The sequence below is a fragment of the Schistocerca serialis genome, chromosome 10, assembly GCF_023864345.2.
Source record: "Schistocerca serialis cubense isolate TAMUIC-IGC-003099 chromosome 10, iqSchSeri2.2, whole genome shotgun sequence".
Classification (NCBI taxonomy): Eukaryota; Metazoa; Arthropoda; class Insecta; order Orthoptera; family Acrididae; genus Schistocerca; species Schistocerca serialis.
This window is the reverse complement of record NC_064647.1, coordinates 199958630-199978241: the sequence shown is the minus strand read 5'-3', so window position 1 is coordinate 199978241 and position 19612 is coordinate 199958630. Positions and strand designations below refer to the sequence as shown.

General features: G+C 42.2%; 1 protein-coding gene across 1 annotated transcript in view; it reads left to right on the top strand.

Annotated features, from left to right (window-relative positions):
• LOC126424685 (cytochrome P450 4C1-like) overlaps positions 1–15555 on the top strand; it is a 174654-nt gene extending 159099 nt beyond the window's left edge. Inside the window, exon 7 of the mRNA XM_050087412.1 lies at positions 14530–15555. Within this exon, the coding sequence (XP_049943369.1) occupies positions 14530–14958 (429 nt within the window). The 3' untranslated portion in view covers positions 14959–15555. The remainder of the gene's footprint in view (positions 1–14529) is intronic.
• The last annotated feature ends 4057 nt before the right edge of the window (positions 15556–19612 follow it).

Genomic DNA, 19612 nt, shown 5'->3' with positions numbered 1-19612 from the left:
TCCTGTTTTCTTTTGTATATTTGTTGTATTGGGTATGGATATTTCGATTAGTTGTGTTAATTTCTTCTTTTTATTGGTGAGTATGACGTCAGGTTTGTTATATGGTGTTGTTTTATCTGTTATAATGGTTCTGTGCCGGTATAATTTGTATTCATCATTCTCCAGTACATTTTGTGGTGCATACTTGTATGTGGGAACATGTTGTTTTATAAGATTGTTGTAAGGCAAGCTGTTGATGTATTATTTTTGCTACATTGTTATGTCTTCTGGGGTATTCTGTATTTGCTAGTATTGTACATCCGCTTGTGATGTGATCTACTGTTTCTATTTGTTGTTTGCAAAGTCTGCATTTATCTGTTGTGGTATTGGGATCTTTAATAATATGCTTGCTGTAATATCTGGTGTTTATTGTTTGATCCTGTAACGCAATCATGAATCCTTCCATCTCACTGTATATATTCCCTTTTCTTAGCCATGTGTTGGATGCGTCTTGATCGATGTGTGGCTGTGTTAGATGATACGGGTGCTTGCCATGTAGTGTTTTCTTTTTCCAATTTACTTTCTTCGTATCTGTTGATGTTATGTGATCTAAAGGGTTGTAGAAGTGGTTATGAAATTGCAGTGGTGTAGCAGATGTATTTATATGAATGATTGCTTGATAAATCCCCTCCCTCCTTCCTTTCTGCTTAATGTGAATCTTTCTGTTGCTGAATGTATGTGATGTATTCTATATTTGTGGCATTGTGATCGTGTAAGTGTATTGAGTGCTTCTAGGTCTGTGTTACTCCATTTCACTACTCCAAATGAGTAGTTCAGTATTGGTATAGCATAAGTATTTATAGCTTTTGTCTTGTTTCTTGTCTTGCTTCTTCTTCTTCTTCTTCTTATTATTATTATTATTATTATTATTATTATTATTATTATTATTACTATTAATACTTTCGCATATGTGATGCAATTGTTTCTTTATGCTTCCATCCCGATTGTTTATGTTTAGTCTGCGACACTACAAATGTAGTATTTAGGTCTGCTGCTTTCAAATAAACGAAGCGAAAGCGGACTGCCAGTAGAATATCGCTATAAACTCAGAACAGTGTTTGAAAATATCACGAACATGTTGTCACATATACCAGTTTCAGACATATTACTGTACAAAAATGTCATGACTAGTGCTCGAACTCGGGACCTTCAGTACATCTACATCGATATTCCGCAAGCCACTGTACAGTGCATGACAGAGGGTACCCTGTACCACTACTTGTCATTTCCCCTCCTGTTCCACTCGCAAATAGAGCGAGAGAAAAACGACTGTCTATATGCCTCAGTATGTGCCCTGATTTCTCGAATCTTATCTACGTCGTCCTTATGTTGGTAGCAGTAGAATCGTTCGGCAGTCGGCTTCAAACGCCGTTTTTCTAAATTTTCTCAATAGTTCTTGTAATTAAATGTTTCCCTGAGACATTTAAGTCTCTTTACTATCTACGATAATGATCGAAGCAGACAAAATGAATTAAAATCTGTGCTCCAGCTGGGACGTGAACCCGGGTCTCCCCACTTGGTAGGTAGAAATGCTAACCATTACACCACCGCAGCACGAGGGTCAACGTTGCTGCACGAACTACCGAAGCTGAGTACCCTCCCCAACAGAAAATTCAGTTCACTTTTCCCTTACATATTGTCACTAATGCAATAAGACCCGGGTTCGAGTCGCGGCCGCAGCTCAAATTTTAATTCATTTCGTCTGCTTCGATCATTTCTCAATAGTCGCCTTCCCTCCAAGAATTCCCATTTAAGTTCCCAAAGTATCTGCTTAACACCTACATGTTGTTCGAACCTGGTGGTAACAAATCCAGCAGCCCACCACTGAATTTCTTAGATGTCTTCCTTCAAGCCGACATGGTATGGGTCCCAAACACTGGAGCAGTACACAAGAATAGGTCGCGCCAGCGTCCTAGATGCTGTCTTCTTTAAGGGTGAACCACTCTTTCCTAAAATTCTTCCAATTACACAGAATCGACCATTGGCATTCCCTACAACAGTTCACGTGCTCATTGCATCTCATATCACTTTGCAACCTTACGCCCAGATATTTGAACGACTTGACTCTGTCAAGCAGGGGACTAGTAATACTGTATCTTAACATTAAATGCCTGTTCTTCTTACACATCCGCATTTACTAACACTCTACTGACTTCCCCACAGGAGCTGTACAAGACAGAAGCTCACAGTTATGCTTTTCCGGGGCCATATACGTCAGCTGTTACCAGTTACTTTCCATTAACGCACGCTCTCTTGGACGAAAACGAGTAGCACAAACTATACTCAGGTCATAAAAGTTATGGGATACCTCCTCACATCGTATCGGACCTCCTTTTTCCTGGCGTAGTGCAGCAACTTGACGAGAAATGGAGTCACATGTCATTGGCGTGCAACTCTCCTGAAGAAATAATGTGCCATGCTGCCTCTATACACGTCCATAATTGCGAAATTGTTTCCAGTTCAGAATTTTGTGCACGAACCAGCCTCTCGAATATGTCTGATAAATGTTCTATGCGATTCATTTTGGGCAAGCTGGGTGGCCAAATCATTCGCTCAAACTGTCCAGAATGTTTTCTGGTAAACCTTCCGGGATGTAAGGTCATGGTCCATGAAACTCTTCAGCTCCTAACGTTTCGTCCAGAGCTGCGCTGGACATCTACAGAGGGGTGTTTCTCCTCCGGTGAGTCTTGCCGGCAAGACTCACCGGAGGAGAAACACCCCTCTGAAGATGTCCAGCGCAGCTCTGGACGAAACGTTAGGAGCTGAAGAGTTTCATGGACCATGACCTTACATCCCGGAAGGTTTACCAGAAGATATGTCATCCGGTCGTGAAAGCTTTCATACTATGTCCAGAATGTTCTTCAAACGGGCGCCAACAGGTTTTGTGACTGAGGAAGTCGGGATGAGGGGTACACTTAGCACGGAAGATCAAGGCCCCTATAATGCCACTCCTTAAACACAGCAACTACCAAATCAATAAATTAACAATTTATTCAAAGACAATATTTATAAAACAGCTAAGAAACAATCAACACGTGGCCATCTTTAAGACAACACCAAAATATCACAGATAGCTTGCTTCTTAAGCAAGGCAGCAAATTACAATTACGTGTACTGACTTAAAGAGATGAGCCACAAAGATTTCAATACTTAAAGGAACAATAAATTACAATCTGGAGGTGATTTCAAGAAATGTGGCACAGATATTTCTTTTCTTTTTTTTTTAAGAGCAATAATTTGCAATATGAAAGTGATTTATGAAACGCACACCAGTTCGTTAAGAACCCAAATAACACAAACAGTAGAACAAGTTACAAATTAATAGAATTCATTCCCAAGCAAATTAAAAAAGCTTTATATATATATATATATATATATATATATATATATATATGCATGAAACATGTTAAATGTTAACCAAACAGGCAGTGACGCCAGACTGCCCTGGGCTAAAGGTGAGTTAAAATGCCGGAAGCAGCAGACCAGCCGTCCAAAACAACACCTAAACCCTGGGGTCCAACCGGGAGTCACTTCCCATTAGACGGCACGTCACAGCTTCTGTGCACCGAAGCGAAACGTGGCGCCACTCCCACACACCCCAACTCGCAGAAAACTGGAACACAAACAGACCACAGAAGACATAACAAACACCAACCAAACATCAATTAATATAAGTTACGAGATCAATAAATGACAATATAAATGAAGAAGCAATTGCTCATTTACTAATACTGAGTGAGTGCATTAAAATAAATGCACGTATATAAAGGAACTACGTACAAATGACTAGCTTTGCAAAATACGAGTCTTTACTAATAACTGAGAGAGTGCTTTCAAATAAATGCACGTATATATGTGACCCAAACTTTAAACTTTAATTACTGAAAATCTCATACAGACAATACATAAACTTCTGGATACTGTCCCAAAAACCCAAAATATAACACCTTCGTGCTAATCAGTTTCCTGATAGCAATCCAACCAGCGGATTTAAAAAAAAAAAGTAGTAACTGCTCGTCTCCATGCGGTCACACACTTTGCCGGCTGCTCTTACTTCAACAACGCATACATTAGGGCAACCAAGCAACAAGTACACTCGCTGCAACGCAAATGGCTCAACGAAACGAAGTCACCAAAATCACTTACACCTTCGATGGAGAGCGTTGCTCGAGATGGTCCCCATGGATGGGTCTCTCCGAGAAACAGGCACCAAGGCAATGCAACGAACAGCGCCCGGAGTTGAAATCAGGCAGGTCCACCTCAAACTCCCGACCGTTTTACGAGGTAAACACGCCGTGTCGCTGCTGGCCCAGCACGCTTCTTTTCCTCCTTCGTCCACGCAAGCACGTCCTTGCACCTCGTAGCGAGTCCAACACCAACTCCCGCGAGCGCGAAACATCCGCGAGATCACAACAGGGGCAAAGATCCTAGTACAGCCAGGTAATCGATTGCGTCGTGCCAAAGAGCTGGTGTGCCAGAAAAGGCGCACCACGGCTCAGTTTTGACGTGGCACGTTGTCATCCATAAAAATTCCATCATTGTTTGGGAACACGAAATCCACGAATGGCTGCAAATGGTGTCCATGTAGCCGAACATAACCATTTCTAGTCAATGATCAGTTCAGTAGGACCAGAGGACCCAGTCCATTCCATGTAAACGCCGCCCACACCATTATGTAGCCACCACTAGCTTACAAGTGCCTTGTTGACTACTTGGGGTCTCCGACACATTCGAAACCCACCATCAGCTCTAACGAAGTGAAATTGGGACTCATCTGACCAGGCCAGCGTCCACACTGTTGTGGTATAGCTTGCTCGGGATAAGGAACAACGGAGTTAGTATACCATTCCAAATCTAGTCAGCGTATGCACCCAGGCCACATGGTGTGGAATTTAGTGGACTCGTACTGTCGAGTCCTTCCTGTCCTGTAAACTCTGAAATAAAATTACATAGCCTTCCAACCGGCGAAGTTTCATTTCGTTTCCCCATTCGCTCATGGTGGTGCTTTTTTTCGTCAGGCATTTTATACTGTTAATCATTAAGAATTTGAATACTTTATCTGCAGGACAGCTCCAAACATATGTTTGAACCCTTAGACATCTCTGCCATCTCCTTAAACTCCCTCTCGAGAACTAAGTGCGACAAATTGGCAGATGATTTGTTCTTAGTAACACTAGTTTGAATATGGCTACTGACTCAGAGTAAGGTTCTCGAAGTGTAGATGTCAGCTACAGCCTCTAAGAGCCGAGGTAACTTACAAGGGAAACTCTGCGCGGGGTAGCCGCGTGGTCTGGGGCACCTTGCCACTGTTCGCGCGGCTCCTCCCGTCGGAAGTCCTCCCTCGGGCGTGGGTGTGTGTGTTGTCCTTAGCGTAAGTTAGTTGAAGTTAGATTAAGTGCTGTGTAAGCCTAAGGAGCGATGACATCAGCAGTTTGGTCCCATAGGGATTTACCAGAAATTTCCCATTTCCAAAGGGAAACTCGGCATCACATCCCCCTCAGATTAAGTGGATAGCCTGTAAAAAACCGAACACAGATCAAGCATGAAAACAGGAACAAATTCTAGTGAACTGTGAAAAAAGAAGCAAAATAGAAACAGTGAATGGTCCAAGCTCAAAAGGTGTGCAACAACGAGCAAATGTGGCTAGCAGGGACGTCATAGTTGTGTGGCAACGGTGTTGCACTAGAACAGGGGAGTTCGTGTTTAAATCTTCTTCGTGGCCCTTTTTTTTCAGAAAATTATGAACTGTCCATCCAGTCACTGACGTGCCTGTTGGCCGTATTCAAATTTGGGTCAGTGTAGTGGTGTAAAGTCCATTTGCAACAGCGGGATAAAAGGAAGGGACCTCCAGGCATACGTACCCCCTATTTGTTCTACACAAGTACCACATGTTATAACTCTTGCTTTCCGTTTTGGAAGTTTCGCCCTTCAATTCCTTTGTTGAAACATAGTTCAAATTCGTTTATTTGTTGTATTCAATTTTGTGAGAGGTTTATGCTGCATCTCGCCTGCTCTCACTATTCATCACATTTCCTTGGACAGTAATACATTCTTACTACATGACTCATATTGTATAACCAATTTACAGCATAAAAACTGCCAACACTACAAAAGAAAAACAGATGAAAAGTTCACATTTTGTAAACAAAACATTCGCCACGAGGCATATCTGAACCCGGATCTGTCACTTCTGGAGTGAACACTGTAACCCCACAGCCAAGAAGCCTCTGTTCCTGCGAGTTGCTATAGTTTAATGCTTTTATCTTGGCGGTTCGCGCATGCCCGCCCAGACGCGGGAGATTGCTGTGTTGCCAGTTGTACGCGCCAAGAGAAGCAGCGCCATAGTATAGTTCGCAAACTTACGTTTAGGGGGGAGTGCGCAGTTTATGAAGTAAAGCCACCACGGCCGCATTAACCCTTTCGCTGCTACAGAGACGTGCTCCCCGCATTCCGCGATTTTGTCATCATTGCACTGCTTGCCTGTGCAGACACATGGTGTTTCGACTGCTTTGACACATTTTATCATTCGATTTCACAAAAACTATTTGGCCCAAAAATTTGATTTTTACACATCTTCTTGACTGATACCTTCTCCCCCCCCCCCCCCCCCCCTCCCCCATATATGACTTTAATTTTGTTTTGAAGTTCAACGCAGTTATTGTGCAGCATTACATGTAGTAAACCATTGCACGAAATTTTGAAGAGTTTGCAGAGGTAAAAGTGCATAGCGTATACTTTCTGTATGCTCGATTTTAGTTGCCACTAGAAATTTCAAAAAATTACATTCAAACGAATAAAATTCCTGAAGACACTTCGATATTGTTTTTAAATAAAGAAATTATTAAGCACTGAACGAGGCTTGAACTCAGAACCTTTCACTTAGCAGCCATACGCTTTAACCATCACACTAACGCAGCTTGTCTTTCATTATATTTCCCAGAGGACTTTAAAAGGTCACGCAAAATACCGACAAACACTGTTGGTATGACTATGAATTACTCATGTTTCGTCGAAGAACAATAGGAAATAAACAATTACCGCTGTTCTTTATTGCAACAAAGCGGTTAATGAGAATGATACAAATACCTTTCCTTGCTATCGCCTGAATTAGGAGGCTTATTGCTTATTTGGTTTAATTAATTAATAGAATACGAAGCAATTGGAATAAAGAATGCTTTTTCCAAACTTTCTATAAAAGAAAGTCTGCTATCAAGACACTGCTTTTGTTCAATTACTTTATTTATGACTGAACGTTTCTAAAACTGAAGGCACTCGTCCGTGCTCTGCACTGCAGTCGAGCTCTGGCAACGTCGTTCTCTGTTCATTGGCTGACTGTGTTTTGTGACGTCAGATGCGCAGAACGAACCTAAACTCGGCCGCTGTCATAAATGACGCGCACTTTAGATGGTGCACATCTTGAACTTCAACTGTCCACTGTTTCTATTTTACTTTTTTTTCACAGTTCAGTACATCTTCTTCCTGTTTTCATGCTTGATGTATTTTCAGATTTTGAAGGGCTACCCACTGGGCCATTTTACCACTAAATCTGAGGGGGATGCAATGGGAAGTTTTCCTTGTTGGTAGCGATTTGTGTCATTCATGCTTAGCGCTTAACACCTATATTTCGTCAAAGTGATCACTGGAGACACACACACACACACACACACACACACACACACACAGAAAGAGAGAGAGAGAGAGGTGGTATGTTATTCCTTTTTGCCTCAGGGGACTACTTCGCAGCTGGAAGGGAATGTGACACTGGCTAACTGCAAGATGTGAGGCATCCCTCATTCACTTTCATCCATTCTTTTAATTTATGTAGACTGGCCGATTAGTGTTTCTTACAACATTAACATAAAATTATTGCAGTTTTTAGTTGTAATAGCTTATCTCTATTTCTTCAATATACGTCATTACAGTCGAACCAGGAACGACACTTTCAGAAGCGGCTCGTTACACGTTCCATGAGTCAGCAAAGGTTGCAACTAGGAATAGGAAAAACCCCGACCGGTTAAAACCGGTATCGGTATTTTAGTTCTGAATAACCGGTATTTTTCGGTTTCGGTATTTGTTTGGTCTTGGTTATAGCAAGTGTTTTTGTTTTTTTACTAATAACTGGCTAAAAAACAAAATATCAATTAGCCATAGCAGAAGTACGAACATTTTTCGTTTTTAAATAAACCTCTTTTAAAGAACGAGTAATTTTTATAAGTGGAATTTGCGTTGCCTTGAAATATTGCGTTATTATAGAAAATGGTAGAAGCGGTCAGTGCTATTTAACAAAAACGAGCAACAACTTGTGGCTTAAGAACAGGTACAACATTTCTGAGACAATAATGATCGGTTACCATGTTATGTGGTCTCTTAGATGATACGAGTGGACCTGTAGTGTTCAAGAGCTGCCCCGTCTGGTCTGTATGGCAGTTTCTCAATGTCACCGTCAGACATCAGTGGTATTGCAGAATGGCGGCACCCCTAGTCTGGAAGTATTTTACGAACTTCGGCAATAGTGAAGTATTATTCTCCATTCGTTTTAAATGTGCCACGGTTCGCGCGGCTCCCTCCATCGGAGGTTCGAGTCCTCCCTCGGGCATGGGTGCGTGTGTTGTCGTTAGTTTAAGTTAGATTCAGCAGTGTGTAAGCCTAGGAACTGATGACCTCAGCCGTTTGGTCGCATAGGAACTTACCCCCACCGCCACTTTAAAAGTAAAAACTGGTGGAGCCGCAGAAACTTGCGACGAAGGGTGAAAAGTATTTAAAGCGACAAACTCTGCAAGGTTGTAGGGGACATCAAAACAAATATTTTTTCCTAATGTATTTTTTTTCTGTGAGGATTATTTAAACCGGTGGAGGCCGTATTACGCTCTTCAGTTGTTAGAGGGCGTATTACGCTCTTCAGTTGTAGGCAACTGCTGTCCACCAGTGTAGTAGTGCATTATCTCTGTTATTAATGGAGCGATACACCTGGAGTGAGTGCACTGATATGGTTGGTGCGTACTACGTAGCGCACCACAACGGACGAGCTGCACAGCGGGTTTATCAACAACAATATCCTAATCGCCGTATCCCGCATCATACGACCTTTGCTGTTGTGTACCAACGTCTGCGTGAGACCGGGTCATTTTGCAGATTACCTGGACAGGGACACCGTCGCACGGTAAGAACGCTGCAATTTGAGGAAGCTGTCTTGCAGCATGTGGAGCGGGATCCTTCAATCAGCACTTGTGCAATCGCACGTAACATGGAGACGAATCAGACGAATGTAAGAACAGTCCTTCGAGAGCAATTGTTAGGTCCATTTCACTTACAGCGTGTCCACAACCTGAAACCAGTTGATTATCCACCCAGAGCACAGTTTTCACAGTGGCACCTGGAACAGTGTGAAATGCATCCTACATTTCCATCCTCTGTGTTGTTTACCGATGAAGCAACTTTCGGGCGTGGTGGAGTCTTCAGTATGCGCACTTCGCATGTTTGGAGTAAGGAGAACCCACATGCCACAGTTACTAGCGCTCATCAAGTGCGGTTCTTCGTTAATGTGTGGACTTTTTAATTGGGCCGTATATGCTACCTAGACCATTAAATGACAGCCACTATTACAATTTTCTCGCCAGAGCAGTGCCAGAATTGCTGGAAGTCGTCCCGCTCCCTACAAGACAACGCATGTGGTTCCAACATGACGGGGCGCCGGCACATTTCAGTCGTCGTGTGCGTCGATTCCTGGACCGACGGTTCCCAGAAACGTGGACTGGCAGAGGTGGTCCTGTACCATGGCCTGCTCGATCCCCAGATATGTCCCCTCTGGACTTTTTTGTGTGGGGAGAGTTGTTTACGCAACTCCTGTTCCATTAGAAGAGGATCTGGTTGCCCGGATAGTAGCAGCAGCAGGAACAATTCAGGATACTCCTGGGGTTTATGCACGTGTCAGACAGAACATGATCCGACGGTGTAACCTATGTTTTCGATTCAGTGGAGGAATTTTTGAAAATCTACTGTAATTGAAATTGGGTTGTGTTAATGTGTTGTCTCTTGGTCATACAAAATGGAAAAGTGTTTGTTGGTTTAATTAACTTGCCGCCAGAGAAATCTTCCTCTGTTGGTTTAAGTACTCCTCATAGGAAAAAATGACATTAGGGAAAAATATTTGTTTTGATGTCCCCTACAACCTCCCAGAGTTTGTCGGTTTAAATACTTTTCACCCTGTATAAGGAGAAAACATAAAACTTAAAAATCCATTCACAGTTTACAATAAAAATTGGAAGTTACTGATATGCTGCCTGCGTCTCTATAATATGCCTTTATCTGCTTGTAGCCCTTGAAAACGGACAAATTAACGTGAGAAATAGAGTTCTTCAACCTCACTTTTCGTCCTTTAGCTCTGACTACATTCAATGTCTATATAGTGGTATGATCCCCAATTGCGACATGATTTTTCAGCAGAGTTTCAAAAAATTAGAATCGATAGGAGAATATTTTTTGTGGTAGTTAACCACTTATCACTTAGTCCACCCGGCTAGCCACGCGGTCTAACGCGCTGCTTCCCGAGCGGGAAGGCGTGCCGGTCCCTGGCACGGATTCGCCCGGCGGATTAGTGTCAAGGTTCGGTGTGCTGGCCAGTCTGTGGATGGTTTTTAAGGTGGTTTTCCATCTGCCTAAGCGAATCAGAGCTGGTTCCCCTTATTTCACCTGTTATACTATGTCGGTGATAGCTGCGCAAACACTGGATCCACATACGCGTACACCATAATTACTCTATGACGCAAACATTTGGGGTTACACTCGTCTGGTATGAGGCGTTCCCGAGGGTGGGGGTCCACTGCGGACCGAATCGCACAATAACCCTGGGTTTGGTGTGGGACGGCGGTGGGGTGAGTGGACTGCTGGGCCAGTTGTGAACCACTGAGGGCTAAGGCGGGACGAAGCCTCTCTGTCGTTTCTAGGTCCCCGGTTTAATACACAATGAGCGCGCACACACACACACACACACACACACACACAAACATTTATCACTTTTCGAGAAAAGCAGTGAACGACGGATGGTTAAAGCTTTTCTTAATTTATTTTGATTCTATAAGTCTTGAAACAAAGACGGTCAAAATTTTTCAATCTTTGTTCGGTTTCTAAGTTTATTACAGAAAATAACAGGAATAAAGAAACGAAAATCGGTTATTTCAGAAACAGTTTATTCTGAGCGCTTGTAATAGTCTTGTTAAACTGGCTTTGAGAAAACCAGTATAACTGAAAAGTAATTCTTTCAGCAATAACCGCTATCCGTGGTTGTAACTAGCTACACACCGTCTCTTACACCATGAGTGTAAACCTTAAAAAATTGTATACAAAGGAAAAAAATTGAAAATCGTTTACGATCTGTAAGAATCGTTACAGCTCTGTCCTTTACATTTCTGGCGACTATATTCGCTTGAACACATGAATTCTGTTCACAATATCAGTCTGATAATGACGATTAGTAACCACTGCTGAGAAGAATACGTGCAGCAGGAATGTGGTAGCGGGTCGCGTGTGCATTGTCACGCAATCTAACGCAGAATAATAAGCGTTATTCTGAAAACATTCTCATGTAGGCAGTTACGTTAACACTGTAACTCTGGCAGACTAGATCAGCTTCGACCGATGTAAATTCACTAAATCATCACACATTTTCAGCATATTGCCACTTCAGGAATGGTATCAGTCATCTTCTTCATTTATATGTTGTATTAGCGAACCAGGCAATGCTTCGTAATTCCTTAATACCCATGGAAATTGGATATGCATCCTAATCTAATTCTCCATTATCTCACTAACCCCCTCCTTCTCCCCCCTCCCTCTCTCTATCTCCTCCTTATCGTCCCTAATTCTGCCAATCGATCTCGCCCCCTTCCCTCCCCACCCCACTTCCTGTACATCTCACAACCCTCTCTCTCTCTATCTCCTCCTACATCCTTCTTCCCCTTCTTTATACCCATTTCCTCACCCTTTTCTGTCCATCTCCTTCTCCCCCCTCGTCTTTGACCTTCTTTGTTGTTATCGTTCCGGAGTCATAACATAACGCTCTTGAAAAATTCTTATTCGATTTGCCTCCAAATGCTGTTTACGTTCTACCTCAGTCTCACTCACTCGACGATCATGTAGCTGGCTCGCATTGCACGTACGAGTATGTCGACCAATATTTCAACACCTCACTGGTTCCGAAGAAATAAACCACTAACTGAATCCAACCGAATTTTTGCGACACACTAAATTACCACGAACTGACATCAATTCAATCTTTGCAATAAGCCAAAGATATGATCACTGCCGATGAGACACTCAAACATCGCTTTCAATCGTATTATATTTTGCAAAATATCAATATTCAATGTGGAATTTTTTGTTTTTATGAAAACGAGCGACAGCAGACCTGTCAAACTGAATAGCGGAACTGTCAGCCAGAACGTCACATTGCTTTTGTTATGATAACACGTGACAGCAGATCTGTGAAACCGACTGTTACATTTCTTTCATTGAGATTTTCATACAGAAATACTATCCAGATTTCCGATTTTTCTGACGTATTTTCCAAACATTTTCTTCCATATAAACCTTGTCCTGAGACTTACGGAAACAAAAACAAAAAAAAGTCAGCCAAAACGGTCGAGCCTTTCGCAAGTGATGATCTTTCATTCAGGGTGACAATTATTGAACAAATGAAGAAAAGTAAATTAGTTACAAACTACCGCGTGCACACTCTTTATTCAACATGTAACTGTCACAACAGATATTCGGATTTATGTTGTGACATGTTCGATATGACTGCCATCATTGATTGTGATGTGGCACAGACGAATAGCAAAATTCAGCATGATTCGCTGAAGTGTCGGTACATCGATGCTGTCGATGAGCTTGTGAATGGTTGTTTTCTGCTCAGCAATGGTTTTGGGGTTATTGCTGCACACCTTGTCTGTAATATGGCCCCCCAGAAAGGAATTGAATATGTTCAGATCCGGAGAATATGGCGACCAACTCAGGCCCATGGCAGTGGCGCCTGGCTAACCCAAAGTGCTCCTCTAGAACACCAAATGCTCTCCTGCTTCGATGGGGTCGAGCTCCGTCTTGCATGAACCACACCTTGTCGAAATAAGGGTCCTTTGGATAATGGGGATGAAATCATCCTCCAAAACCTTCATGTACTGTTCGGTAGTCACCGTGCCATCAAGGAATACCACACCGATTATTCCGTGATTGGACACTGTGCACCATACACTCATCTGTTGAGGGTAAAGATACTTCTCAATAGAGAAACGCGGGTTCTCAGTCCCCCAGATGCGCCCATTTTGTTTATTGACGAACCCATACAAATGAAAGTGGACTTCGTCGCTACACCAAACAATCCATGTGTATACTAATACCCATGATGCCCCGTGGCCAACTGCACAGTTTGAACCTCCTAACGCAAACCGTTCACAAGTTAAGACGATTTTATTTCATATAGTTCTATACTGGTAACCCTGTACATGCGGCAATTGATTTTTATTTATATGGATACAGTGTGTGTTAATATTGTTATTTTGTGCGGAATTCCTAAAATGCTTTTTTCGTCATGATACACATTTCCTTTTTTTTTTTAGTGAAAACATCGTCAGTGACAGAGTTTCTACAACTTTTCCAAGTTTATTAACGGGGCTTGATGTCTGATTTCATGATGCACGACAATTTTCTCAATTGGTTCTGGAGTTGTGAATGAACAACAACAGAAAATTGGCGACTATGCCAGGTAACGACGACACAGAATATTATCGCATAGTAGTCTATTAGGAAAATATATTTTATACAGCCAACAACGCAGACCGCCAACAGCCTTGCCGCACTGGTAATACCGGTTCCCATCAGATCACCGAAGTTAAGGCTGTCGGGCTGGATGGATGGGTGACCATTCGGTCTGCCGAGCGCTGTTGGCAAGCGGGGTGCACTCAGCCCTTGTGAGGCAAACTGAGGAGCTATTTGATTGAGAAGTAGCGGCTCCGGTCTCGTAAACTGATATATGGCAGTGTGATGACCACATGCCCCTCCATATCCATGTCCAGTGACGCCCATGGACTGAGGATGACGCGGCGGCCGGTCGGTCCCGTTGGGCCTTCATGGTCTGTTTGGGCGGAGTTTGGTTTAACAGCGCAGACCATGGTCAGCTGCATGGCGAAAGGGAGTGATGGCCACGATTGTTACCCCTTCCCGCACCTCATCCCTCACAAGCATTCTTCTAAGCTGCCTATTATAGTATTTTCTGTACAGTAATCGACAGCAGCGGCAACCGGCAGATATTGGGCAGTACTGCTCTTGAAACACCGTCAGCACTTCAAAGATGTAACCTGGCGGATGACTACACATTTAACATATCTACAGTTAAAGTCTTGTTTTACATATAAGGAGTTTATTTACATCTCTAAGTGGTGTGCGAACACTGTGTAAACTTGAGATCTTATTTGCACTCTCTTCTCGTGTGACCCACAGGAGACGCTGCGATTGTTCCCAGCCGTCCCAACGATGTTTCGGGATGCCACGAAGGAACTCTGGCTCTCGAGGCTGGGGGTGCTGGTCCCCAAGGGCACCACATTGGCTTTCATGCCCTGCATCACCCATCGCCTGCCGGAGTTCTTCCCGGACCCACAGAAGTTCGACCCTTCACGCTTCTTGAAGGACTGTGATGGCAAGGAGCACGTGTGTAGCTACATACCATTTGGGGTAGGTGCACGCAACTGTGTGGGTTCCCAGTATGCCCGCCTGCAGCTCAAGGTCTTCCTTTCAAATGTTCTGAGGCGCTTCCGCATCCTGCCACAGAGCTGCCGGGAGGATCTGGAGGAATGCATACTTACCGTCAGCCATCAGCCGGTTAAGCCAATCAAGGTCTCTTGCGTGCCCCTGCATGAACACAGCACATAAGAATATCCTTCACACTGCTGAAGTGAAGGTCTTCCTGACCACTACCATGAGGCGCTACTGCTTCCTACTACACGGACACTTTGTGGATCTGAAGAACAATGCACTCCACATCAGTCTACACACAGTGAAGATGATCACGTCTCTGGCAGGCCTCTGTGGGTGCCCAGCACATAGGAACAGCCTCAGCAGAACTACTGACAAATATCACAAGGTCGTTTTCATTCCTACCACATAGGTGCTGGAAGGATGTGAAGGTCAACACTTTCCCCACCAGCCAGCACACTGTCAAGACGATATTGGTTTACCACGTGATCCTGCATGGGTCCAGCGCACAGGACTGCCCTCTGTACTGCAGAAGCTGAAGGTTTTCCAGGCCAATACCCCGAGAGGCTTCTGCTTCCTTCTGCAGGGCTGCTGAAAGGACATGGAGGACAATGTTCTCTCCACCATGCATCAGACCATTATGTTTGAACAACTTAAGAGTTTCTATGGTGATGTGTCTTCCATGCTGTAACATCTATGCCTGAGAATCCTTCTAAACCTCAAAAATCTGCATAAATTTCTGCAAAAATCGCTGCAGTTATAAAAGTACTGCCTCCAAAATCAAAATGACATCCTCTAAATACATCGTGACCTCAGATTACTTCTTTTTCATTTGGCACACTAGCAACTTCAATAGTAATTGCTTTCAAGCTCCTCTATACAGTGAAGTATGGTCGATGATGTGTTCATCCCATTAACATTGCAGAGGTCTGCTATCTTAATGGCATTTTGATTTTTCTGTTCTTGTAATTTCACTTTTTGCAGGTGGTTTTGGGATGACTATACAGATAGCCATGTAGATTTTAGAGGTTTAGAAGCACTTGCAGACAGATGTAGTACAGCATGAAAGATATGTCATATCACAGACAACAGGTTCATTTTAGAAGAACGTATATGGAATAATATAAACAGACAAATCAGTAACTATACATAGGAGAGAAAGAAAGATTTATGGTGATGTGTATACTTTTATTTTGTGTGAAGTAGATAATGATAACTGTGACATGTGATGATGTATTATAGACAATAAGGACATATTTATTTAAAAAAGAAATGCAACATCCATGGTCACAACACAAGGAAAAACAAGTCCATATATACATCATACTGTAGACTAGCAAAGACAGTCAATAGCGATGAGCTAGTGGGACATAAACTATTTAATAAGCTTCCGAAGAGAATGAATTTAGAAAAACATTAAATAAGTGCCTTGTTGCCAACCCCTTTTATGAATTAAAAGAATTCTTTGACTGGGACATTGAATTGTAAGTCAATAATGCTTTATTATTCTGTTTATTAATGTAACGATTGTGCTGTACAAAAATTTGTCTATTGTGCAAAAATTTGTCAATTGCTGTAATGGCCTAACGACAGTAAAATTACCTTAAAAAAATTATCTTATAAACGAAAGTTATTAGTCGTGTGTCTACATCTGAAACATGATGTCTATTCAAATTTCGCGCCAGTCGTATAAAATAATAGCACCACTATAAGGATGCAAATCGTATTTGCTTTAAATATGTTATACATTGTCTTACGTAGTTACTGCTGCGTCTGGCAGTCAGCTAATTCATTCATCCGTTTCGAAGGGAGTGATGAAGCAATTTCTGGACTACTGCAGGGTGGCAACAGGAAGGGCATGTGACCAACCCTTAAAATTAACATGCCACGTCCATTTAACCATAACAGCAGAGCCCGCAAGTCAGGATTAATGTTTGGAAAGTGAGTGATTTTGCCTACCGCCTATCGGTATCGGTACGCAACACTCCTCATGCCATCCCCTGACATACATTCGTCATGCTCGGTTCCCAAGTAGATGTGTCAAATATTCGCGACTACTTGGGAAGCGAGAGTAATGATTGCATGCCAGAGGACCTCCTGAGGATGGCACTGCGTAGCGATGCCGACAGCCAGTAGGCAAAACGAATAAACTGTGACTTTACACTGTTGTTGTTGTTGTTGTGGTCTTCAGTCCTGAGACTGGTTTGATGCACCTCTCCATTCTACTCTATCCTGTGCAAGCTTCTTCATCTCCCAGTATCTACTGCAACCTACATCCTTCTGAATCTGCTTGGTGTATTCATCTCTTGGTCTCCCTCTACGATTTTTACCCCCCACGCTGCCCTCCAACACTAAATTGGTGATCCCTTGATGCCTCAACACATGTCCTAACAACCGATCCCTTCTTCTAGTCAAGTTGTGTCACGAACTCCTCTTCTCCCCAGTCCTATTCAACACCTCCTCATTAGTTATGTGATCTACCCATCTAATCTTCAACATTCTTCTGTAGCACCACATTTCGAAAACTTCTATTCTCTTCTTGTCTAAACTAATTATCGTCCATGTTTCATTTCCATACATGGTTACACTTCATACAAATACTTTCAGAAACGACTTCCTGACACTTAAGTGTATACTCGATGCTAACTAATTTCTCTTCTTCAGAAACGATTTCCTTCCCATTGCCAGTCTACATTTTATATCCTCTCTACTTCGACCATCATCAGTTATTTTGCTCCCCAAATAGCAAAACTCATTTACTACTTTTAAGTGTCTCATTTCCTAACCTAATACCCTCAGCATCACCCGACTTAATTCAACTACATTCCATTATCCTCTTTTTGCTTATGTTGATGTTCATCTTATATCCTCCTTTCAAGACACTGGCCATTCCGTTCAATTGCTCTTCCATGTCTTTTGCTGTCTCTGACAGAATTACAATGTCATCAGCGAACCTCAAAGTTTTTATTTCTTCTTCATGAATTTTAACACCTATTCCGAATTTTTCTTTTGTTTCCTTCACTGCTTGCTCAATATACAGATTGAATAACATCGTGGAGGGGCTACAACCCTGTCTCACTCCCTTCCCAACCACTGCTTCCCTTTCATGCCCTCAACTCTTATAACTGCCATTTGGTTTCTATACAAACTGTAAATAGCCTTTCGCTCCCTGTATTTGACTCGTGCCACCTTCAGAATTTGAAAGAGATTATTCCAGTCAACATTGTCGAAAGCTTTCTCTAAGTCTACAAATACTAGAAACGTAGGTTTGCCTTTCCTTAATCTAGCTTCTAAGATAAGTCGTAGGGTCAGTATTGCCTCACGTGTTCCAATATTTCTACGGAACCCAAACTTATCTTCCCCAGGGTCAGCTTTTACTAGTTTTTCCATTCGTCTGTAAAGAATTCGCGTTAGTATTTTGCAGCCGTGACTTATTAAACTGATAGTTCGGTAATTTTCACATCTAAAACGTATTTTTTTACATACTGCAGAATATGATACTCGCATTAAATCCATAATACGATCCAAATGAGTCAAATTCATAAATGTAATTCCATAATTCATTGTTACATTTTTCATTGTTGTTGTTGTTGTTGTTGTGGTCTTCAGTCCTGAGACTCGTTTGATGCAGCTCTCCATGCTACTCTATCCTGTGCAAGCTTCTTCATCTCCCAGTACCTACTGCAACCTACATCCTTCTGAATCTGCTTAGTGTATTCATCTCTTGGTCTCCCTCTACGATTTTTACCCTCCACGCTGCCCTCCAATGCTAAATTTGTGATCCCTTGATGCCTCAAAACATGTCCTACCAACTGATCCCTTCTTCTAGTCAAGTTGTGCCACAAACTTCTCTTCTCATTAACGGAACTAATATATAAAATTAATTTCCTATTTAATGTGAAACTGTAATTATATTTTAAAAGCATTGTTGTTATTTCAGTTTATTCTGAGAACATTTGTGAAAGAGATACGTAACTGTGTATTGTACTATTTGGGTGTAAAAGATCGATGTATTTTAAAATTGTTGAAGTGCAGCTTTTTGCATCTTGGCACTTGTTGATTGGTGTAGCAGTCAGTAAGATGATGTTGGAGACCTATGGCGCGAGCAGTTGGACTGTGAATTAGTTTTGGTGTTGCTTGCAAGTGATCTGATGATGTTTGTTTTAGAATGGAATTTGATTTGTGCAATTTTATGAAAATTTTAGCATGAAACGAAGAAAATAAGATAAGTGATGAAGAAACAGACTGCAGCAGAGTTCAAAATTTAAAACATGGCCAATCATATTACTAGACCTGCAATTATTTGCAGCGAACCATGATTTTCAATTAGGCAAAATTGTACTAGCAGCATCAAGAAGCAGGTATTGAGCGACTTATCTTCTCGCTTATTTTTCAGCTGTACTTACCAAGCAATGTAAGCTAGAAAAGTGCACTTGTTCCGAACTTTTTGTTTTTGATTGTTTTATGTGACAGTAAAGGGGGGAGTCACTCCAATTTTTGGGCTCATGAGCAAAATTTACATAATGCTGTTAATTTGTTTTCTGCAGTTCAAGAATGAGAAAATGCATAAATGTGGAAACACTGTGTCGACAAACATGATAGCTGGCGGTCGAGCGGTACGTCACACAAAACTCTCCGGCAGTTAGTCCGCTTTATGACTTTGTCGAGTTCGGATGCTTCCGACGTATACGTTTCTTTCGTTAGTAAAAGTGTGCTCTAATGCGTCTATGTTGTGTGATTATTCACCATCATCACCGCCTATAAGTCGTAACACTACACTTATGACTCAGACGACCATCCTCGCACGTAATTTGAACATTTCCGACCAATG